The following is a 24,914-nucleotide window of genomic DNA, read 5'->3' as shown; positions in this document are numbered from 1 at the left end:
CACAAAGGTGGGAGTGCCATGTCAGAGATATTTTAAAATGCCATGAGGACCTGATCAGGCTTGCAGTGCAGTGTTATTCCCCCTGCACTTTTTCAAGAGCTCAAAAAGCCATGGCTATTTCAGCATTTGAAAAAGTCCGCGAATAGTACAGAATGAAAAAGAAAAAGAAATATTATGAAGGCTTTTCTTTCCAACCGTGGTTGCTTTTGTTTATTCAACTCTAAATTGTCTTACAATTTCCTCAGTATCTCACACTGAGGTTTTGGTAACACAGTAATTAATTTAAATCTAATTGATCAATTAATGATTAATTGGTTGGAAGAGAGGTGATTAGTCAACTAAAAGATAATTAAACAACTGGCAGCCCTAATTACAATGATTAGCCTGTAACCCTAAACATTATTCCTTTTTTATATCACTGTTCTTACTTAAAATTAGCCCACATGCATTGAAACTATATTGCTGATACACCACTGAATGGAATACATATATGATAAATGTGTATTTTAACATTGGTTTTAATTGTTTTAATGATTTTTTGTTTCGTTTTAATGGTTTGTGAGATGTATTTTTATTACACTTTTTAATCTGTTAGCCACTCTTGGGGCTCTGATGAGGCCAGAAAGGCAGGGTTGTTGTTTTTTTTAACTATGTTTTTTAAACAAACAGATAAATAAATGAAAACAGTATATATTCCTTCCTATTTCAAAGACTATATATAGACAAAATCTGTTAAAACCAAATCTGTTTATTGCTTTTTTTATACCTGAATACTAAACTATATATCTAACAAGCTAGTTGCTCTACCTTCTTTTCATATAATCTTTCCATCCTTTTCCTCTCAATTAAGCAGTGTGATGTTTTTTCCTTTTGCTTCTAATGCTCTCACAAAACCATTTTTGTGCCTTTTGTGCTGGATTCTCTGATATTGCTCAAATACACCTTGCCATACCAGATTCCCTTTTTTGTTTTTCAGGTCATTAAAATGTACCCTGCACAGCCACACTGACCCTCTGCATTTCTTTCATTCTTTTTCTCTGCACAGGAAATTGATTGAAATTGTGCTTATACTATGACATCTACCCCAAATGCCAACCCTCCTTTTTCATTTAAGCATTCTCTCCACAGGATACAGCTTATTTATTTTCTGGCCATTTATATTCTCTTTCTTTTTCTGTCACCAATTTTTGCTCTATGCCACCTAACCCGTAGGTCACCAAGATCTCCAACAATTTCCAACATCTCTCACCTGTTGCTATTGTTCAGTAGAGATCCTAGCCTCCCCCCCTTTCTGGACCCAGGCCCCCCCCCCCCCCGCAACTTGAGAAATCAAAGACTACCAGTGGCCTCATAGGGCTGCCAAGTCACGAATAGTCAATGAGAGGAGTCAGAAACAGGATTTTCATCATCAATAAGAAACACCCAGTGAGTTTTTTGGTGCATCAGACACTTCAAAGCCTACTGAATCAGGCTATGTGTTCAACATAAAAATGTTTAGTAGGCACCTTCACTATTTATGGATATTTTCAGTGCAGAATAAGCTCATTATCTGCTGGCTAAATCAACTTCAATTCAGCAGTCTCCCATAGGTAAATTCATAATTTCATTCATTCTTTATTTGAAACATCGACACTATGAAATAGTATAACCACACAAAGTCATGTTCAAAGATGGTTTAACAGAGCAGATAACTGCTTACAAAGAATGGAGGGAAAGCCAATTATTTTTAGAGATCATTAATGCTCCCCTTACAAATGATGCCGACATTGCAATTCTATAGATGTATTACATTACAGAATTCTAATTGAATATTCTGGTGATGTCATAAATTGCAGGAGGCTGGCTGGAGTGATTTGTTAAATTATTAACTCTCCATTCCAGCCCTAGTATTGATTTATAGCTTTAATAATGCAGCTCTCTATATCCATTATAGTTCATAACATGGGAGCAACAGGTAGTATATTGTTGGCAAGAGATAAACTTATGCTTTTAAATTAAAATGGATTGGGGGAGGGGTAATGTGATAAGTTGAAAGGTAGATAAGCAATGTAAATGCAGCCCAATCCTCTGCACATTTGGTCAGATGTAAGCCTGTGGGGTGGACCCTACTGCTACCCTACCACTCCACTGAGCAAAGTTTGAAGCCTTCCAGTGTCCTAAGAAGAACTTAAGTGGCTCTTCCATTGGAGCTGTCAGCATGTTGCTGTGTGATTCGTGGGTATGGGTGGTGTTGCTATGAACTCTGGTGCGATAGATTTGCTCTTGGGTCATTGGAGCAGTATATTTGGAATACAGGATATTGACAAGTTGCTATGGGGCTGTGCTGAAAATGGTGATGCAATGGCTCTAACAAAATTAGGAGTACTTCACAAAAAATCAAGTTGAAAACTAAATAAGGAGGCTGAAGTCTATAAATTGTCTATGACATTAAACACTGGATTTCATTCATTGTACTATATGCAATGGGAACCTATATTTGACTTCTTTATTCATATGCTATTTAGACTGTGATAATATCAAGAAGGAAAAATATATTGATTTTTGCTCAAGGGAACTTAGTTTATAATTATCTCCTATGTTAAAATCAAAGGTGATAGAATATGCTGCAGTATTAACTGGAAATCCTTTTGAAATTTGAATACATTTTTTCCTTGGATTTTAAAGTTCTGGATTATCTTGTTTACAAAGGGGAACATGCATTAGCAATTCTCCACTGTTTCATTTTTCTAACCTCCAAATTTTGTTCAGTGATGGGGATGAGCAGGTTGCCACAATCTTCAATTCCTTTATGCCTTTTGACTTCCTCTATATTACTGATGTGCATATATCCAATGACAGAACATGGTGAAAAGCAATCTTGTTGTGACTGTAGGTATGGAAAGTATCAATATCCTTTCCATGTGATAGTTACCAGTGCCAAGGAGTATACATGTATCTCAGTAGGACACTACACAAAAATCACATATGGCATTACATCAAGATTGCATTTAGACATGATATAGCAGAGACATCCTTGCTTACCACCAAAAAGAGCTATGCTGAGAATCATGTCACCTGCATGTACAAAATCCATTTAGGGTGGGGGTTGCATCAATGTTCCCTCTAAGCTGTGGAGTCTTGTGAGCAAAAATTCTACTTTGTGGGCTACGGGCCTTAAAGTTGTGAGCGAGCGATTTGGGGACTGCATAAATCAGTTTGCTCGGGAGCCGTCCTTCCTGAGCTAAGACAAAAATATGTGAGCTGGAGGCTAAAAAACTGTGAGCTAGCTCACACTAACTCAGCTTAGAGGGTATACTGGTTGCAGTATAATGAAAAGGTGGGTGGATCCAATCCTGGGGAATGGAACTGAGGAAATCTGCTCATGAAAAACATACCTTCATTGATACATCAGACCAAAGACCCATCTAGTTGGGCACTCTGTTCCCAACACTGGTCAAGGCATAGTCCCCTGAAAACTCACGAACATGAATGAACACAAAGGCAACAAATCTTCCCTGGTTGTCTGTCCCTAGAAGCAGTGCTCAGAAGTATGCTGCCTCTGAACATGGAGTTCCACTATGCTGAGATACCATCATTTATATATTTAATTGTTTAAGAAATAAAACTTAAAAATTATATCCTATAGAACTAGGAGAACTGTCAGATGGCTTAAACGGCTGTAAAAAAACACAATGTATAATTTGGGGAGGACACATATTTTTGGTTACTTTGAATAATCATTCTTTTCATTTAGTAATCGCTTCTGAATCTCCCCACCCTCAGCATTATTTCGTCAGACTTTCTCCGGCTGACTGACAGCTTTGCTTTATGTCCCTGCACCAGAAAGTGTGAATTTGTTTTGACAACTTGTTCTCCCCCCACCACCACTTTATTGAGTTTCTGCAGCCTTTTTCTTCCCTGGGCCTTGACAACCTTTCAAAATTGAACAGATTTTTTAAAAAGAAAAACACCCAAAGCACTAAAAAAAATTCTAATCACTCTCGAATGAACACAATGTTTTAATATCATGGAAGTAGCTTTGAATGTTATCATATGAGATTTTTATTGGGGGGGGGTGATTGATGGCTTAAGGGTTATATAGGGTAGAAAAACATGAATCACCGGAGCTCTTCAGAGTAAGAGTTTCTTTTTCTAACATAAATGTATAATTTGCAGTGCTTCATTTTAGCACCAAAAAGATTATGTAAGTTTTAATATAAAAGCTTTTGCTAGAATTCTTTTTGTGTGAGGAGGGCAGAAATGGTGGCCGGGAAGCCAGAAGAGGGAGAGGGATGAGTGCTAAGAGTGTGGAACAGGCCAGCTGGAAGGGGGTTGGCAGCCATGGCTTCTTCCCCCATGAATATCCCTTCCTCTCCTGCCCATCATTTGCAATGCCCAATGAACTGTTTCTTCCCTGGGGTCAATCAGTGACCAACACCCATCAACTGAGCTCTTCCAATTGATGTTTTCCCCTTTTTCTCCATTAGCTCTCTTCCTCTGCATATAAAGCCCCCTTGTGATAAACTTTGTCATTCTGTGCCACGCCTAAGGGCAAATGATTGTTCAGGGGCCAATTCACTGTTCTTGAGCACCCTCCAAAACGCATGCCATTGTGTACCCACATACAAGTTTCTAGAGTCACTTTCCCCTTTTCTGAGGGATCATGCTGCAGGCACAAAGACAGAATCTTAGGTGTACTGCACTGTGGTATTAGGTCTAGCAAAGTGAACTTGTTTGCTGTATGTATCAGGGGAAAAAAAAAACCCTTTTCATTTCCCTTTTTGATCCCTTATCAAAAGCAGACCTAAGAGTAGCTGCTCAGGTACCAGGGTAGAGAGTATGAACACCACACAAGACATCAGTCACAGAGACAAAGCTCCAGGGATGTAGCCAGAACAAATTGGGTGGTGGGGCATTGGGAAATCCTGTGGGGGAGGGGAGCCAGGGGAAAGAGAGAGAGTGAGAGCAGTAAGCGTCGAGTCCACCCACAGCAGAGGAAGAGGACTCAGCTTGGAAGCAGTGGCCTCATTAAGTCTGAGCCAGCCCAGCCATGTGACCCATGGTCATGTGACCTAGGCTGGCTCGGCTGGCACAGGTGTAGTGAGGCCACCCGCCACCAAGCCGAAACCTCTTTTTCTGCTGTGGGTGGGCTGGCTGCTCGCAGCTTGAGCAGCATTTAAAAGGGGGAGCCGAGTCCTTCTCATCTACTGGCTTCTTTGTCTATGTAAGTTGGTGAGGGGGGAATTTCCACCTGTCTCTCTTTGGCATTTTGCAATGTTATTTTATTTTATTTTGCATTTTTAAAAACCTATTTATTTTTTGGCCTGGAAAAAAAAGAAAATGAGACTGAAGCTTCCCTGACTGCACCCAGAGTAATTTGGGAAACCCCACGTGCATCTTACATTTTAATTTTTTTAAATTTTTCACTGCAGGAGCGGCACTTATCCTTGAAGGCACTGACCCACAAATGCCCCTTGGAGGATACAGGCCCACAAAGGTCCATCTTGTTAAAGCTTAAAAGCTTTCCTCAGGTTCCGCAACTTGCCCTACCCACCCAACGGAACAGATTCGCATTACCAGCTTGTCCTGAATATCTAAAATGTTTTGTCTGAAATGGGGCTGGGGGATTTCACCAAGCTGGTCCTTCCGGTTTACAGACCTACAGTAGCATGGAGAGAGAACTCATTTTCAGATTTTGTCTCTGCCTTACCTTTGAACCTCTGTGGGCTTTCAAGAGAGGGCTCTTCTGAATCCTGCATCTTATTTGCTAACAGTTTATCTACTGAGCTCCTGCTAATGAAATCTCAAGCACTACATAGAACATACTGCAACCTGAGGGACATTACTGAGATCTGGCTAACAATTATTAGTAAATTGAGGTTAATTTAGTTTCTGTTAAACATTCTGAAGGTGAAAAGCATTAAGCGCTTAATATTGATTATTACTAAAGCTGAACTCTCTCTGTACGAATCCAAACTGATGGAAGACAGAGATGTGGGGTTTATTAAATCCATTTATATTCAAAATATGAACCTCACAGACTTGCAACAACTTAAGACTAAGAACCACCCTTGTATTTACCAAGTTCTGAAGTATTAATGCAAAAAATATATAAGGCCTAATTGGGTTTCTCCAACAGAAAGCATTTCTGTAGCTGACATATGCCATTATATAAGTTCACCTATGAAAAGAAGTGATCTGTAGATTTTTAGTATTCAAAATCGGTCCATGTCATGACTTGGGGTCCTATATACCCCTGAGACCACCCTCTTTTCCTGAGTCCCATCATGACTTCTAAAACCTACCTAGAACATACATTTCTGGGGACAAGAAAGTAAAGATTTCAAAGAATACTGTTTTTAGTCCAGTTTTAATCTATTTGTAACAGATATTTCCTTTAGGATATTCCCTTTGAGAATTTAAATAAAAATACAAGTAATATTAAAGCTAAAGATACAATTTGTCATGTTGGATCCAACCAGTTTTTCCGCTTGTGGGAAAGTAAGAGTTCCCTTTGAATACTGCCCCCCCAAGGGTCTTGCTGGGACTCATGGGGCCTGCATGTACTAAAGCCATATGGGATGGGGGCTGCAGAATGAAGGAAAAAAAGTGAAAAGCTGGGTGTTTTATGTTTACAAAATTATTGGCTGAATCTTCAAAAACTCTGAGAAGAACAAAACTACATTATTTTTAAATCTGTATCTGCAAAATTAAAGATGAAATTAGTATGTGGATACCAAACTCAAACTTTAAAAAACTCAGAAGAACCTCCTCACCATTCCCCATTATTACATTTTAGCATTTGCTTTCTTTCCTTTCTAGTTCACATTGCATCATTCTGTATTACTTCATGCTGAGCCAGGCAGACCTTAGGGGTTTGAATGGGTTTTTCCTACAAACAACACAAGCTTCTCATGATCACTGCATATACTACATTTTTCTATGTTGAACTGTGCATGGAAAGAAAGAAAAAAACTGGAAGCTACAGAATTTTGGCCTTAATTCTTAATTTCATTGTACCAATTAACAATGAAAATCTGGAGAAAGCAATAGCCTCACTGTAATAGCATCATATGCAAGCATATGAGAAACACAGCTCTAGTGCTATAAGCCTAGTCCTGCAGCCAGGCTTTCAGGCGTCATCAGGCAATAAAATACATGGTAAACCCAATACAGTACTAGCTACCTGTTTTAGACAGTTTGCCGGTACTCCTGTTACTTGATGAGCTATCTCCTCTTGTCAGAACAGTGATTCCACCAAAACTTGCAGTCTTAGTTATGGCTGGCTTCAGATTGCGATTGGAGCTGTCCGAGTCCGTGCTGCTCCATGGCCTCTGGTGGTCTGTCCATTTCAATTCATTATCTGTACTGCTTTGCCGACTGCCAGATGCCTTCCCTGTGCTGTCTCTGTTACCCCTGCAATATCACCAAGGAAACAAAGGAACATGAGAAATAAATCTGTAAGGCCAAAAATCACTCCTGTTTGCATTACTGTAAACATACCATTGGGAGGTGCATATGTGTTATCAATCACAACCAACCACACTTATATAAATGACATTTACAACATTGTTCCCTATATCACTTCTGCACAACTAGAGACCCACCAACCAAGATATATCCCGACTGCCTTGCTTTGTTAATGGCAGTACAGTTTTCAGTTTCCCTTTCCTGTTTTTGCAATTCCAGGCGGGCAGCCAAACCAGAACACGTGTCAAACCCATGGTGGAAAGTTGGCACACTATGTTCCAATTGGTAAGTTACAAACCGGAGATGCCTCCTCTATAGCAGCAGCAGATTAATATCCTGTCAAATGTTATGTATGTTCTTACAAGTGTGGATCCACGATATTCGGGGGGGGGGGATTTAGGGTTGCCAGGTCCATCTTCGTCCCAAGCAGGGGACTTTGGGGGGCCTTCCCGGAGGGGGTGGGGCATCCCCAATGTAATGACATCATGTTGGGGATGTCCTGGCTCCAAGCCCTGCCCCCGTGGGGACGGTCCCATCAGCCCAATCTCCAAGCAGCAAGATTGGGTGTACAGGGCCCTTTCCCACTGGTTGTGTGCACTTAAAGGCACTCCCTTTAAGTGCACACAGCCAGAGGACCTCACGTGCCTGATCTCTGCTCAGAGATTGGGCACATGGGGCCCTTTCCCGCCAGCTGCCTGCACTTAAAGGGGCTCCCTTTAAGTGCAGGCAGCTGGAGGGCTTTGCACGCCTGATCTCCGCTTGGAGATATGGTGCACGGGGCCCTTTCCCCTGGCTGCCTGCACTTAAAGGGGCTCCCTTTAAGTGCAGGCAGCTGGCCCTGTACACCTGATCTTCGCTTGGAGAATGGGCACACAGGGCCCTTTCCTGCCAACTGCCAGCACTTAAAGGGGCTCCCTTTAAGTGCAGGCAGCTGGAGGCCCCTGCCCACCTAATCTCCAAGTGGAGATTGAGTGCACAGCCTGCAGCCACTCCTATCTCTCAAGAGAGAAGGGAGAGGGGTGGCTGCAGGTGTTGGGGCTTGGGGGCGGGGCTTCCCCACCAGCCAGCTGGCTGGCAGTGTGTTGAACCCCCCCCCAAAAAAGCAGGTTTACCCTGCCAAACTGGGGGGTCTGGCAACCCTAGGGGGATTCCCTTCCCCCCTAACTTTAGTTGTTTAGTCTGGAATCCATTTGATCAGTTGTAATGGAGAATTCAGACAATGTCATGAGCGACCTATTCCATTCCAGTAGTTGGGGTCATTGTTCTCCAATCTTTTTTACGCTCAAATTATGGCATTAAAAACAACATTAACATAAAGATCAATTGCAGTACTAGGTTGCAGATAGTCAAAGTGCTTATTAGGTTTCTCAGGGCTAATCTCCTTGAGATTTTCCTTCTTTCCCTCTGCTTCCGGCTCAATAAACTTCTAGGTTCTGATACAGCTGGCTGTGGCATTCCTCATCAATGGTTAATTTTCTCATTAAGGAAAAATAACATTAAAAACTGATTCAGGTGGGTACCCACGTTAGTCTGAAGCAGCAGAACGATTTGAGTCCAGTCTCACCCTTAGGACCAGCAAAGTTTAATTCTGGATAAAAGCTCTCATGTGCATGTGCACTGAAGAAGTGTCTGAAGAAGTGTCCATGCACACGAAAATGTTTACCCAGAATTAAACTTTGTGGGTCATAAAGCTGCCACTGGACTCAAATTGTGTTATAGAAAAACCGAGTGGAGGTTTTCCTGCAAATTGCAAGCAGTACTTAATTTCCACCCCCTCCCCCAAGCAAGAGCTGATAATTAACAATTAATTTCATGAATACTATGGCTGGTAACAAAGAGAAGAAATTAATTAGGCTGTAAAAGGGAGGAACAAAGGGAAAATTACAGGGAGAAGAAGGACCTTTGTTGAACCAGACTTACTTCCAAGTGAACATATAATAGGATCTTGTCCCTAGGGACAGGCATAGCTGGATATTTATGGGGGAGGTGGTGCAAGACTGAGCATCGTGTGGAACTCAGCTTCAAATCTGCTTGCAGCTAATAAGAGAAAAGCAATGACTGAGCAGTGCAAAATCATCCTAGTAGGGCAGCAGACTTATTGTCTACAACTCTTCAGTGCCTCTCAGGAAACAAACAGTGACAACAGATTCAGTTAAGAAATGTTGTATTTGTCCACGTATAGGGTTTTTTTGGGGGGGTAAGAACCAGTGTGGTACAGTGGTTAGAGTATAGGATTAGGATCTGGGAGACCCAGCTTCAAATCCCCAGTCTGACATGGAAGCTTGCTAGGGGACTTTGGGTCACTCAATCTCAAACTAATCTACCTCATAGGGTTGTTGTGAGGATAAAATAGAGACGAGGAGAATGACGTAAGCTACTTTGGGTTCTTATTGTGGAGAAAGTTGAGGTATAAATGACGTAAAAATAAATTTAAAAATAGATATAAGATCCCATTTCTGTAGTTGCATTGTACATGTTACTCCTTAATGTCTCTAATATCATCCTTTTTATTCTTCATCACGACTGTCAAACACGGCTGCTCAGGCCAACATGGAGCTGTCAATTACATATTTTCAGTCAGTCTCTGTTCCTTTCAAGAAATGCTTCTAAAACACCATTTTGAACACTTCTTTCATCGGGCAGTATCTTATTTTTCTCTATAATCTTAAACATCTTAATTCTGCTCTTCAGTAACTATCCTTCCTCCGCTCATGCCCTCTTCCATAACCTGCTATTTATCCATTTTCCAGACAATATTACCTTGTTTGCAAATTTCCACAAGGACTAATTTTCTCAATATAACATTCCCTTCTGTCTGGTTCATACTTGTGTTTTCCTAGCCTAACACCTGTGCCAATAATGCCAGCACACAAGCACCTGTCTATAACTACTCTGAGCTCCTTAGCACAGAGGTTCTGTTTCTGAACAGTTGCAAATCTGTCATGGGAGAAACTAGATGAATATAAATTGCAACAAACTATGGTCTTTCCTAAGGTATTGTTCTTTTTCTTATAGAAACAGAGAACATGTATTTCCTAAGGTATTGTTCAAACCTTCTTCCTTACATCTTAAAGAAAAAGACTCCACGCTCCCTTGTAACAGTAATATAGCTAAGGCTTTCTGAAAGTGTTTCCCATTTTTGAGTCTTCATCTTGTAACAGTTATACCTTCACTCTTTTGGAAGTTAGGCTGCAGTCAGATGAGCAGTTTGATCCAATGTTGTTGCTGTTCCTTTCTGGATGTAAAGCGCATGATCAGACAGCAACATCTGGCTCCCATTCTCCAGTCAGTGACACCCGCCTTTGAATCTGAGTTATCAGGCCCCGGGAAAATCCGGTCTTTATGGATGTCTGTGCTTTTGCCCTACATTTCCAGCTGTTTGAACCCCCCTGTTGCAAACTCAAGCTGGTTGGGAGTGTGAACTTCTGTTCTGTCTTCCCCCCTTCTGATTTCTTAGTGATGTGCACATAAGTGCATAATTGCCCCTGGCACTGTCAGTCATCACTTGCAAGCAGCCAAGTAGTCATTCTGGATTGAGAGCCCCCGCGGGAGCAGTTTTTGAGCAACAAATCCCCCCAAACCCCTCTCTTCTGTTTCTGCATTAGAGTTACAGTTTGAGAGCATCTCATGTCTGACACAAGGTTAAATGTGCTGAACTCAGTAGAGTTACTCTCATGTAAATCTGCACTCCCCCCACGTATTCCAAGGAAGAGAGGCGAAGGGAAGGAGGCTGAGAGCGGCTACAGTACTTGATGGAGGGATCATGGAGCTATCAAAATGGTGATGATTCGAATGAATGCTTCTGCATATGCATGAAAGACAATATTTTAAAAAGGATGACGCCTGACCACCCACTCCATGGTTACCGCCCAGCAATAATCTGAATGGTCAACCACAGATTGAGCACATGGTGAGGTGGATTCAGAGTGGGATGTCTGATCAAAACTCTCTGTTAGAAAACAAAATGGAGAAATTAGAGGTGGGGCCAGAGTGTGCCAAGTCTGTCATCTGACTGCAGCCTTAGTTTCAGGAGGGTACCCATGTTGAGATGCAGTGGAGGAACTAGATTTAAACCCCGTAGCACCTTAGAGACCAACAGGATTTTCAGGGTATAAACTTTTTAGAGTCAAAGCTCCCTTTGTCAAGTACACCATGTCAGATTGTAGATTTGACTCGTGAAAGCTTATACCCTTAAAATCTTGTTGGTTTCTAAGGTGCTGGGTGGTGGGGTAGAAAGTACCATCAAGTCACAGCTGGCTTATGGAGACCCCGCAGGGTTTTCAAAGGAAGAGACGTTCAGAGGTGGTTTGCAATTGCCTTCCACCACTTCACGACCCTGGTATTCCTTGGAAGTCTCCCATCCAAATACTAGTCTGCTTAGCTCCTGAGATCTGATGAGATTGGGCTAGCCTGGGCTCTCCAGGTTGCTATTGGACTCAAATCTAGCAATGTTTTGGAAGTGTTTTCAAAGATACCAAGAGTATACAGCTATTCTGCTTAAAATATTCACACAACGTCTTTCTGTGTGAATACATTTATTCAGCAATTTTAGAGATTTATTTTGTTTCTTGAAGATAATGAAGCTCAAACCAGAGCATAACAGGATTACATATTTTACACACAAAAAAAAATCAAGGATTGCATCATACCACATAGGCATATTCGTATTTAGATACACAAAGAAGGCTAACGGGCATCTTTTTTTATTCTTCTTTAAATATACAAACTGTGATTCAGAGATTCCTGTCTTTATATGTACAGTAGTACCACTAGAATACTATACACAGTTCCTGATATCAAACCCTACTGATTGAGCAGAGCTATCTCTGATAAACCACGAACAGGGGACTTCCATGACTGTCATGAGCTTTGCACATCTCTGCACTTGCAAATACTTCCTTCTCCACTTTTACCTGCATTTTCTCTCTACAATATCATGGGTAAATTGATAGAGATGCTATTGCACAGATTTATTTTCTGCTTGTATTTTTTTGCTTTGAGCATTTTTTTTAGAAAAGCAATTTATAAATATTAAAAAATAGTGAGCTGGAGGAAAAGCACAAATTCAGGGGTGATTTTCTGATGACACAGACATATTTAAAAGTTTCAGGAAAAGAAAATCTCATACCAGCCTGGGTAAATGGTTGTGATCGTCTTTTATTTCTGTGTTAATTATCGTCAGTACCACATTTTCACAGCCATGAGCTTACAGATCAATCATCACTCCTAAATGCATTCACATATATTATCTAAGTACTATATCAGTGCAGATTTATTGGGTGAACTGAAAATTTTCCACAATCCTGTTGGAGACTTAGCCCACTATGAACCTATGCCTCTTCTGGAAGACATGCCAGAGTTTAGATATTTTGATATGCAGGGGGGAAGGAACGAGGTGGTGTTAGTTTGGGACATTCTGAATTTTATTTATTTATTTATTTAGTTATTTATTTATTGGCAGGGGTCATTTCCTGCAGGAGCGCGCAGGAGCGGAGCTCCAGTAGTAAGGAGCCCAGGGGGCAGGCACATGCAATAAGCCCCGCCCCCTGCTCCCAGCAGCCTTCATTCGGGCCATGAGGAGCAAGAAGCAGCCAAGTAAGTTGCAGAGCCCCCCCCCCGGCCCGCCTTCAGGTACAAGCTCTCCCTCCTCTGTGAGTGTGGGGGCAGATCTGCCCGTTCCCCCCCCCCAATAGCTAGCAATCCAAAACAGTCCAGTGGCACCTTTAAGTTTAAGTTTTGTTCAGGTACAAGCTCTCCCTCCTCTGCGAGGACAGATCTGCATGTCCCCCCCCCCAAATAGCTAGCAATCCAAAACAGTCCAGTAGAGCCTGAGCGGTGGGTGTTGCCTTCTGACACACTTCTGGTGATGTCAGGGGGTGTGGCATAAGCAAATGAGTTATGCTAATGCGTTATGCTAATGAGCTCCTGCATCTCTTTTTCTACGAAATGACCCCTGTTTATTGGGATTTTTACCCTGCCCTCCCCGTGAAATGGGCTCAGGGTGGCTTTTACCAAGGTGTTTTCATTGAATACTCCATTTTGTTTTGCTGTAATCCAACTGTGAGAATTTGGACTCAGGATAAACATCCAAACACAACAAAATTGCAAACGTATCTTTAAGGATTAATATTGTACACACCTGAAGAGCTGTCTCTTCTTAAGGGTTTCATTGCATATGCTATCCTCCAAGAGCCTGGTGAAAATTAAAAAAGCAAAAAACAACAACACAGAACTGTTTTTCCCAATACAATTGTGAGTTAATACTTTATCAGTGAACAACATATATTCACAATATTTTTTCTTTTATTAAACACAATTCATTAAAAATACATCACACCTAATTGCAGTGCCCATAAAGATGATAAAGGGGTCTATAACCATTCTTTAATATTGATCTGTGAGTTAGGGGTGATGTTTTGTGGCCTTCTTTTACACTGTCATAAAACAAATTATTTTTGCATTAGTAGCAACATGACTGCTATAAAACATTTATGGGACTGCATCACCCAATAATGTAACTTAAGAGTGGGTTCTGATAACATTAAGATACTGATTATTTTTAGTAATCAAATTATAGCAAGAATAATTCCATTTTCTACAAAAAGGTCCATATATGGGGGGGGGGGGGGCACACCCAACACTGCCATTCACAATCTCTAAAATTCAGGACGGGCACAGGGGTAGTTTTATCATGAGGTCAGGTGAGGTGGCTACAACAGCTTGTATATGGTATCTCCATTCACTTCAACAGGGCTTGCATGAGCGAGTTGCGCTCCAAAGGACAATTCAGAATGTCTACCTCAGGTATTAAAATGTCTCAGCCAGCTTTGAATATTTAATAACAACCAAAACATTCTCTGTCATTATGAATAATCACAAGTATCATACCTGCTGCATCCAGCCTGGTGCCAAATTTGCCATCTTTTCGGCACCAGGTTAAGACAGCCCTTAAAACCTTTAAAGACCTCCCTGGTCATGCAGGGGCCCAATACGATTAGCCAGGGGCTTTTCTTTCACTTTGGCTCAGGTCTTTTTGGATAAGATCTATTGTTTTTATGTTATCTTAAATTAATTTTTGATTCTTAACATTTTTATCTATTGATCTTATTGTTTTTATACTTGTTGTAAACCACCCAGAGAGTTCAGCTACGGGTGGTATAGAAATGAAATTAATAATGATGATGATGATGATCTAATAACATACATAAGAAATAAATTATCTGAAACTGTGAAAGAAAGACTTCTATGAATCCTGCCCACTGGATGCAACTCATTGTCTTTAATATACTGGTTAACTTTAAACCTCTGTGAAATGTCATGCAATATTATGCATTTAAATCTTTATGTACTTCTTTGTTTTGACACTCTCACTTTAAAGATTACCACAAATTAACTGATTCCCACCCAATGTATACAATGTATAGAAATTAAACATTATAAAAATATTAATTGAGTGCATATACATATACATATGTACCTGTTATCCACAAAAAGGTTTTCTTGTGAGCAAACTGACTGAAAAACAAAGACAACAAAAAGAACGCATTATATTAATTGCTCTTCATAAATCTCACCCCCCCTCAAAAAACAAAACAAAACAGAACAAAAAAACAACCAGAACCACTTTTCATATCCAGGCCACGAGCTTGCAGTCCATGCATTGTTGAGACAAGATATATTGGAGCATAAACAATTGATAATACATTGTGTTCATGAAAACAAATCTGATAGATTAAAATATACAATCCTGTATCAAGATGTCTTCTCGCAGAAGAGGTGAGCTTAATGTAAATTATGTATTTGAAAGCAAAGGGGAACATTCCTTGTGTATTGTCGATTTATTGGATTTAGAAATAAAGGCCCTGGTCCAGAGAAATTTAAATCAATGCTTAAAAGTCATTGATATCCATAGCACAAGTATATTATAACAAGTTTATGTCCCATTGAGTTCAGCGGAGATAAGCATGACTAAAGAGCTCAAATACACAATACGCTCCATAGGTGTTGCATCTAGGGATGCCATACCACAGTTGCGAGTGGGGGAATTCCCCAATTTTTGGGCCTCTTCCCCACTGCCGGATAGTTGGCTGGTGGTGGTGGGGAATTCCACCCCAAACGCGATGTAATGATGTCACACACAAGTAATGTCATCACATCGGTGATGCAGCATGGCGACACTCTGGTATTTTAGGCAAAACTCTGTAGTTTTGTCCAAAATACCAGAGCATCACCACGCAACATTGCTGACATTATGACATCCCTTATGCATGATGTCATTACACTAAGCACACTTTGTGTGCTCCCCCCTCTCCCAGAAAGTTTCTCCCCCTCCTCCACTGCCGGGTCAATTCAGCCTGGCAACCCTAGTTGCATCATGGGTATGTTACTAGATTCGCAGTCAGAGATACATTGGAGGATCTCAGAGTAAATTGGGCTTGTTCATTTGCTGCTGTAAGGGAGGGCTGCAAAGAGAGTTTGCCCCTTTCCCTTTTCATGACCAGACACATGCGGGCACAAGGTGAATTTGAGCCCTAACTTTCTTTGGTCTGGGTCCACACACTGGATGGGAAACACAAATGGAAAAAAAATCAGCACTGATAGAAGTGGATATAAATGGATATAAAAATTTTGATCTCGTGATTTAATTAGAAGAAATAACTGCAAGAACTGCAAAAAAGTTTTTTCTGAAAAAGTGTCATATAAAAATAAGATGGAATAAGTTCTGTTAGCAAGAATATTCCACTTCAACATTGGTTAAATTTTCATGCAGCAAAATGAGCCTGTGCCACTATTCCATGAATAATTCTCATTCCCATTGACTTTTTCCTCTGTTTTCATTCTGTTTCATGTTCATTTAGAGTACAGTAGCTGCATTTTTCCATTCCCAGCTTATATTTTCACTGAATTTAAACAAAAAGGAGGGGGAAGAGAAGCAGGAAAGCAATCAGATACATTGCTTCCATAACCATGGAACTACAGAATAATAGAATGGAATAAACAGGAATGTTGAATTCTAGTGCCACAGAAGTGCATTCACTCCTCAAGTTCCTATTTAACAGGATGAATGGAAAGGGATATGAAAGAGCAGTGATAAACCATGAAATACACTCATATTCATTTCTAGTGCTCTCACAAATTACATAAGGCTGACACCTTGGTTTTATACAATACATGGCTCCTTTACTTTAATTACTGTTTTATCATTATAGCAAATTCTGAACAGGGCACTAGAACATGTGTCCAAAGATATCCACACAGTGATGCCAGGCGGCGGGGGGAGGTTCTATAAGGAAACTGCCATTTTGCATAAAAATCTGAAATCTTAAAAAAATACATTTGTGGTAGGAGTAAAAACCATAGAATTATAGAAGAAACAAATGTAATGTTAATGAAAGCACACTGACATCTCATGAGGATATTTTCTGAGATCTTGATGGCCATTTTGAGGGTATCTAGGCAACTACAACACTATCGCTGAGTCTTCCAAGTAGGGTTGCCAGATCCCCTCGTCTTGCCGTTGGGGGGATCTGGGAGGCATTCTGGGAGTGGATGGGGATGTCCCCGATGCACTGATGTCACCTGGAAACGACATCATCACATCAGGGACATTGGCGGCAATGCTCTGGTTTTGGGGCACAACTCTATGGTAAAATTGGGGTCAAACCATAGAATTTTGCCCAAAAAACAGAGCCGGTGTTGGGCAGAAGCCCCCAAAACTGGGGGATTCCCCATCCAGACCTGGGGAATGGCAACCCTACTTCCAAGCCTTTTTTGCAGTTAGTCAAAGATGAGGGGAGACTGGAAAAAGGGGTGGGAGGGAGATAAGGAAACAGGAAAAGGAAAGAGGAAACAGTGTGGGGAGGGCAACACAAGGGTAAAGTGAGATGGCCCACATGAGTTCTCACTTGTTTCAACCATTTATAGACAGTCTCTCCGTGCCCAAACCTGAAGCTGAGGAAGCTACAACAGTTTACAAAGATAAATACCAATATTAAACCAATAAAGGACCAGTAACAAATGCATAAATATTAGCATATAATTGAAAGCTAGCATAAGGGAAGAAGACAAGCAAAAAGCAGCATACAGGCAGGTTTTTTTCAGGGGTATGTCAAGGGAAAAGTCTTCACCTAATGCTTAAAGATCAGGGCCAAACTAGACATATGTCTTCCACAGCCAGGTCATTTTTGCAGACATAAGTGATGCTGGTGGTTCCACAAGTCAAGTCATTTTAACAGACATAAATGATGCTGGGGAATTAATGTTTCCAAGTGCTCCTGAGTCCAATTGTGCTCAGAAGCATGGCATAGGGGAAGCTTCATCCTTCCCCTGGGCCATTTCCCCAAGGTGAAATGACAACAGGGGCCCTATTTGCCCTTATGGGTCTCCACATGGACTAGCCCTTAAGAATGTTAGTTCCCAGACATCACATCTGTCTGTAAAACATGGCAAATGTAACAGCCAGTTTGGCCCTCAGTCTTAGCATTAAGCAAATAAATGCAGGAAGGGAATTTCCCAAGTTAACTACTGTGATGGGGAGAGGCTGTGCCTCAGTGGCAGAGGATCTGCTTGGCATGAATAAGGTCCTAGGTTCAATCCCCAGCATCCCCATTTTTAATGGACCAGGCAGTAGGTGATATGAAAGATCTCTGCTTGAGACCCTGGAGAGCCACTACCAGTATGAGTAAATAATACTGACTTTGATGGACCCATGGCCTGATTCAGTAGAAGGCAGCTTCATGTGACAGAAAAGGCCCTGCTTACTCCATTTTATTTCTCAGAGAGGACGAGACATGCAGTAGGGTATCAATAGCTGGTGTCAATGATGGGCAAACTTATATGGAAATTTATACTAAGAAAGCAATTCTATGAAGTTCTACTTTGAAAGCCAGTCCCATTTTATTTACAGGGACAGAGTCCCAAGAAAGCCTGCCACAGAAGCCGGTTTGTAATGTGTACATTGGGATGACTCTAGCTCCCAACTACTGCAGTGTTCCATAGACTGAATACATTCAGTACACTCACATTTTCTGTCTGGTATTGATGGTATCACTTCATAATCACATTGGTTCATAGGGCCATTTGTTATTGCTGAAAGCCATGTCGTTTGGAAACATGGCTAAAAACAACAATGGAATCATATACACGGATCATGATGGGGAAAATACCAAATATATATTGTATATTGTTGTTGTTCACTGTAAGCAGCTCATTTTAGTTGATTTACTAATCCCCATTTCTTTTCTAGGATGCTAAATGAAGTTCTCATTGAAGTTAAAAAAGGGCAGTGAACAAATTCATGGAAGATGGGGCTACCAATGGCTACTACTCAGGATAGATAGCTATGCCTTTTTATATCAGTTGCTGGGGAGCATGGGTGGGGGAGGATGCTGTTGCAGTTTTCCTGTTTGTGGGCTTCCTACCAGCAGCTGGTTGGTCACTGTGTGAACAAAATGCTGGACTATATGGGCCTTTGGTCTGATCCAGTATGGCTCTTCTTATATTCTTATATTCTTAAATGTGTCCTTTGACTCTGATGGAAATAATTTTCCTTTCTTATCAACTGTGGATACGTTTTCCATAGTACATGCTGGCGGTACACAAGTTTGCAAATCTTTGCCTACAAGAGTGGAAATGTGCAAGCAAAGGCCAAGGTTTGGGGAAAAAAATAACAGCTCATGAGTTTAAGTCAGGCATAAGGCTACACAAGCATTATGGAGTCATATCGTATTCAAAAATGCAAGATGTCTGTTACCTCTTCAGTATCTTGAAGAGTATCACTGTAATCAGCATTACAGCCTTATGGACAGACTCAATTATAGCCCCGTTCATCTTCCATGCCGCAGAAGCTGGCACAAGGCCATGCCATCTCCTGGAATATCCATTTGTCAGAGCTGATGCAGGTCTCAGTGGCACAGAAGACAGACACATTTTATTATATTACCCTTGTGTTTTTAAAAAAAAAGAAGAAAAGGAAAGAGCCAAGAAGCTTAAGGGGAAGCAAGTTAGCTATTATCATACTGAGATTCACTTTGCTCCTTTATACGCAACACTCCATTTGCTTAATGCTTCTGTTATCATAGCATAGCAATTGCTAACTCTACCTTTAAATTCCTTGCTTGCCCGCCAGTCACAAATTTAAGGGAATGTAGGGGGAAAAGCTGAATATATTTATGCATAAATGCATTTGCTCAAGGGCCTACTGTACAATTCTTGCCTGCTCCGAACTTCCTACAAAATTCCAAGAGTAGTTTTCTGCTCTGTCACTAATTTTCTGTTGTATATCCACAGCATTCCAATTTTTAGATAACCTATTGTGTAAACTATTTTATCTATAATCAGATGCCTTCTTAAAACCAAGCTATCTCATCAACTATTTAAACAGGGCAAGAAGAGCGTAGAAAAAATTCTCAAGGAGCTATACTGGAACAGTTTGGTCTGGAAGTAAAAATTTTTTTGATTTAGATGTGGGATTCTTATTTCCTTGACTTGTCTTGTTATAAGCATATTGTGAAACAGAAAGCTGTTTACTTGCAACCTTAAAAATTCAAAATATAATAATAATACCAGTAACAGCCTCCTCACACAGAGAAACAATATTTTAAAACAAAACAAAACACAGGAAAAGATTAATGTCAGAATGGTCTGAACATCTTAATATAATCAGATGCCCTTTCATAAACCAATGGACAACTCACTCACAAATAGACGCCCTTACTTGCATTGCCTTCAGATTGGTCTCCCTGTTCCCTTTGCTGCCTTTCTCTCTTTGGCCTGAGAAATTCGTCTCCCAGGACACCACTCAGATTTCTCAAAACATCCTTGACTTATTAGTATGACTGCTGCCATTTCTCTCATCATGGAGAAAGTGCCCTGGATTATGGATTATCCCCTCCTTGCAGGGCTGATACAAACAACCAAACTAACCCATCACTTGAGTGAGGTAATGAGAATGTTCTGTCAAGTCTATTCCTAGATAGGCTGGACAGGTGTCAGACAAATACTCCCTACTTCAGCCTGGCTAGGTTGTGGAATGCTAATGGTGATACCCAGTTTAGTCTGATTTTTTTTAAACTTTTTTCATCAGCAATGGAGAAATGGAGATCATACGAAAAAAATCATGGCAGTGAAAATTCATGAGACAAGAACAGTTTGGGTATGTTTGTTTTTAAGGATAAGCATGGAGGGTCAGTGTGTACTGGTTTGTTCTTAAGGAAGCCACATATTTTGTCACCCACTGAAAGCATGGTAATTTCTCCAGAAGCTGATAACGTGCCAGATCCTTTTGTCAAATACATTTTGTGAAGATACCAATCCTACATTCTTGTTTTATATTACAGTATGCAGAGATTGCCCTGACCAAAATGGCCCAGCCTAGCCTGATCTTATCAGGTCGTGGAAGGTAAGCAGGGTTGACCCTGGTTGGTACTTGGATGGGAGACAACCAAGGTTGTTATGCAGAGGGAGGAAATGGCAAACCACCTCTGTTCATTTCTCACATTGAAAACCACACAGGGTTGCCATAAATTGGCTCTGACTTTATGACATTTTCCACTACCATGCAGTGATTACTACAAATTTGAATGCATTGTGGGTAGATTCAGGTCAAAAAGCAGCATTTCTTTACTAACTTTATAATTATATTAATCTTTGTATATCTATCAATGGATATAAGACATAAGCAAGCAAAATGGACTTTTCATGATTAATGGTTGCTGGATCATAGGGTTAAATCTGGAACAATGTGCTCTGCTTGCAATCTTTTCAATTGCATATTGCTGGTGACAGAATGCCACACTGTTGGTGATGGAATGTTTGATTGGATAGATCTTGGTTTATCCCAGAAAGGTTCTTACTGGGAAACTGATCTTTGAGTGTGTTTAGTTCTTATAAATTTCTTCTAGAATGTTCTGAGGAGATTTACCATGGCTGAAGATTAGATAATGATGCTGCTTAATGAAAAAGGAAATACCCACAGATTCTACTACTCTTAATTAGATCATGTTTAATTAAGAACAGGGGTGTAGTTTTTCTTCAAAAGACATTTAAGACAAACACATTTATGTAATAAAATTACATGTTACAGTAATAGCACATCAGAGAGACGAAAATATGTTTAATGACAGCTGAAGATTTTGTGATCTTGTTCCCATATCACACAATCAATTAATCCCAAGAAATCTCTGCTCAGTAACTAGATTGTTGCTTTTCTAGGCTTTTTTTTTTGTTTGCTAAATAATCCAAGTCTTTTAAAGTGAAAAGCCAACCATGTGATGTAACACAGTCATTGTATCAGCTCCAGCCTATTTGCCTGTCTATCAGTTGCAGCCTATTTGCCTGGTGCATTTAAGTCTTTCGATTGGGCTGGATTTTTACCAGAATGCTCACAGAAAGAGATTGCAAATATGATGAGGAAATTGTAAAGTATCTGGTTTTCTTTTGGCAAAATAGTGTGCCTGATGTGTTCTTCTGGAGTTCTATATCACCCACTTCTATACAATCTGCTAAGTAACCACAGCCTCTGTTTACACAGTTGACAATTTAATCAATTTTCTCCCAATGGCATCTGCTTGTTGTCATGCCCAAGCTGGAATCTGTGACACAGCAGAAGTGCCGGGACAGTATAAATTAAACAGTTTGTAACCCAGGGATGATAACATTCATGTTCATATTCCATTCACTTAGTTTCCAATTTATATGGAATAAAGAAGAAGCTATAAATAATTTCTGCTACTCAGACACATCAAAAGACTTTTTTTTGCCAGTTTCAGGGTTCATCTCACTGAAAGCAACATGTGTCCATCTCATTTTCATTTCTATTGGGTATTGCCTCATATTTCATACCGCTATAATAAGCGTTTAAATTTATATCCTGAAACATGATGTTGTAGTAACTAGTATATTCATATTGACTGGAAATCAAGAAGAGTTGCATATTACAATACTCTGCCAGACACTTGGTGAGTACAACAACTAAGATTTTTATTTTGTATGGAAAAGGTAGTTTCTAGACTTTACTGCAGCTACAATGTATTTATTATGCATGTCAGTATAGGTTCATATCCATGAGACAACAGTATGTTACCCCTTCACAGAAGGTTTGTAAAAACTGATGAGTGTGTGAATCTTAAGAGGGGATCCTTGTAATGCAAGTCAGTCTGTGGTCATGGCTAGCCAATTAGAATACATTTTGCAGCCATATGTAAATTTTTGCCATGCTCTTTAACAAATCTCTGCTATTACAGTAACAAGTACTGCTGTATTTCCTTGATACACTTTGGTTTCAGAGAAAAACACTTCATCTGAATGTATATGACAAAGGGGAGAAATATCCACATAACTAGTCGTGAAAAATACATGTTCACCATGCTTTTATACAATAGCATCCTTTCTCCACGTGCCAAAACCAACCTGTTTACCCTTTCCATACAGCTGGTTGGAAAATGCCAAATTTTACTAACTTTCCCTGTCTCTTCCAGATTACTGCAAAAATCCTCAGTACATTCCTGTCTCTTCAAAGCTGAGAACTAGACAAAAACACCTATTCTGTACAGCAGTTCACAGTAGAAATCTTTATGCTTAATACTGCATACCGTTAGTCTCAAGATACAATAATTCACCACTGGTAAAACTAACTGAAGCAAACAACATGGCATGAAGCAGAAACCCTTTTGTCCCTAACTTGTCCTCTGATGCACAAATTGCACCATTTTAGCAATATCTAGGATGCAGCCAGGCCTGCTATCTTCTAAACACCTATAAATTGCAAACAGAGGAAAAGAAAGGTTCTTACAGTGACAGAAAGTAACACACTGGTAGTAGAACAACATAGATAGCTATGCTAAGAAAAGATGTCTAGCATTTTTTTTTGTTTGTTTGTGCTAGTCAGTATCTACTGCAGGGAGAAAAGCAGCAGGAGTAATGTGATTTGGACGGGCAAGATGGGATGGCAGGCCCGCCTTTGCTATTCCTCTGCTCAGTTTGGCAGCCTCCCATGGATGCTTCTCATTTAAAGAAAAAAACCCACACACAGTGGGATACCATTCATGCATCTCCAGCTGCCCTTCTGAGAGGCCAAGAAGCCTCCAAACTCTGAAAGTATTTGGTATTATAAGCAGAAGGAAATCTGGACTAATCTTCTGCAAAAATCTAGTTCTAAAAAAACCTGTGGATTAAGGCACTATCAGAACACAATCTACAACAAGAGCTTAATGTGACAAAGCAAGTCCAAGCCAAACAAAAGAAAAAGCACAACATTCACCATGCATTTGGGAGCTCATGGACAAGCAGAGCTCTGGAAGACTTAAAACCATAATAACAATAACAATAATAACAACAACAACAATAATAAAGACGACAACAACAACAATAACAATAATAATGATAATATAAGAAGAAATACTCGTCACCATTAAAATTAATTTACTAAGCAACTGTCAGGTAAAATCCATAGTGTAGCTATTCAATGAATATGGATTAGATGGGATGTGAAGCCCAATGCACAGCTGGGAGCACAGAAGACAGTAAGAGCACCTAGTATGCCTGCCCTACTGCTTCCATGTATGCCTTAAAAATAAATGCTAAGGTGCCCTGACCTGGATAGCAAGAAACAGGGAGGAGAATAGCTGGAACCAAGAACCACAAGGGTAAGAAAGAAGCCTGATAAAGAGTGAATATTAAAAACCTAGTGTATACTTATTATATAAAAAAATGCACGTATTTATTAGAAAGAAAAAAACATCTAAGGACCCAATGAAAGCCTTGTTACAAAGTACAAGTGACCTGAACACAAGGACCAATACAAGTGACCTGATGCGTTTCCACCCCTTGGGGACCTTCTTCAGAGGTCAAACAATTTGAGGAACAGATAGACATATGTTTCAATGTTATATGTTATAATAAAATAATAATCAATACGTGAATATTGGACCAAAAAAAAAAGGAAAGTTCAGGAGCAAGGTTAATAGACACGAGACAAAGATGTTTATGAAGCCTCTTAAAATGGGAGTCATGTTTCTGGCACCAAATGCACAGCTATTAAATTAGAATATCTTCCAGTTCTGGTCCAGAAAATACCTACGTGACTATCTAATCAGAGCTGGACTGTCCTCAACAAGTAGCCTGATCTTGTCAGATCTCAGAAGCTAAGCAGGGCCAACCCTGGCAAGTATTTGGATGGGAGACCTCCAAAGAATACCACTGCTGGGAGGCAGATGCAGGCTATCAGGCCACTGCACTGAACATCCTCCATGCCCCAGTAGGAGTTGCCAGAGGTTGCCATGACTTCCAGGCATGAACACTCACACACAGACAGAAATGTAAAAATACGGAAGGAAGGAAGGAAGGAAGGAAGGAAGGAAGGAAGGAAGGAAGGAAGGAGGGAAGGAAGGAGCTAAGGCAAGTGCCACATGGTGTATGTAGGCTCAATTTGCATGGCCATTTCCAATATAGAACCTGGGAATTGAGGA

The 24,914-nt window shown here is 40.3% G+C and overlaps 1 protein-coding gene across 6 annotated transcripts in view; it reads right to left on the bottom strand.

Annotated features, from left to right (window-relative positions):
- The window catches only part of ARPP21 (cAMP regulated phosphoprotein 21kDa), a 158,294-nt gene that overhangs the window by 85,991 nt on the left and 47,389 nt on the right, over positions 1 to 24,914 (bottom strand). For 3 of the 6 annotated variants that reach the window (XM_015429788.1, XM_015429792.1, XM_015429791.1), the window contains 3 exons: positions 14,927 to 14,964; positions 13,589 to 13,642; positions 7,163 to 7,395 (listed from right to left, as the gene is read on the bottom strand). In XM_015429788.1, coding sequence (XP_015285274.1) covers positions 7,163 to 7,395; positions 13,589 to 13,642; positions 14,927 to 14,964 — 325 coding nt within the window. The remainder of the gene's footprint in view (positions 1 to 7,162; positions 7,396 to 13,588; positions 13,643 to 14,926; positions 14,965 to 24,914) is intronic. The other 3 variants (XM_015429789.1, XM_015429793.1, XM_015429794.1) reach the window with 1 other exon arrangement.

This window comes from Gekko japonicus, unplaced genomic scaffold (assembly GCF_001447785.1).
Source record: "Gekko japonicus isolate JY-2015 unplaced genomic scaffold, Gekko_japonicus_V1.1 scaffold1034, whole genome shotgun sequence".
Classification (NCBI taxonomy): Eukaryota; Metazoa; Chordata; class Lepidosauria; order Squamata; family Gekkonidae; genus Gekko; species Gekko japonicus.
This window is presented reverse-complemented; position numbering and strand designations above follow the sequence as displayed.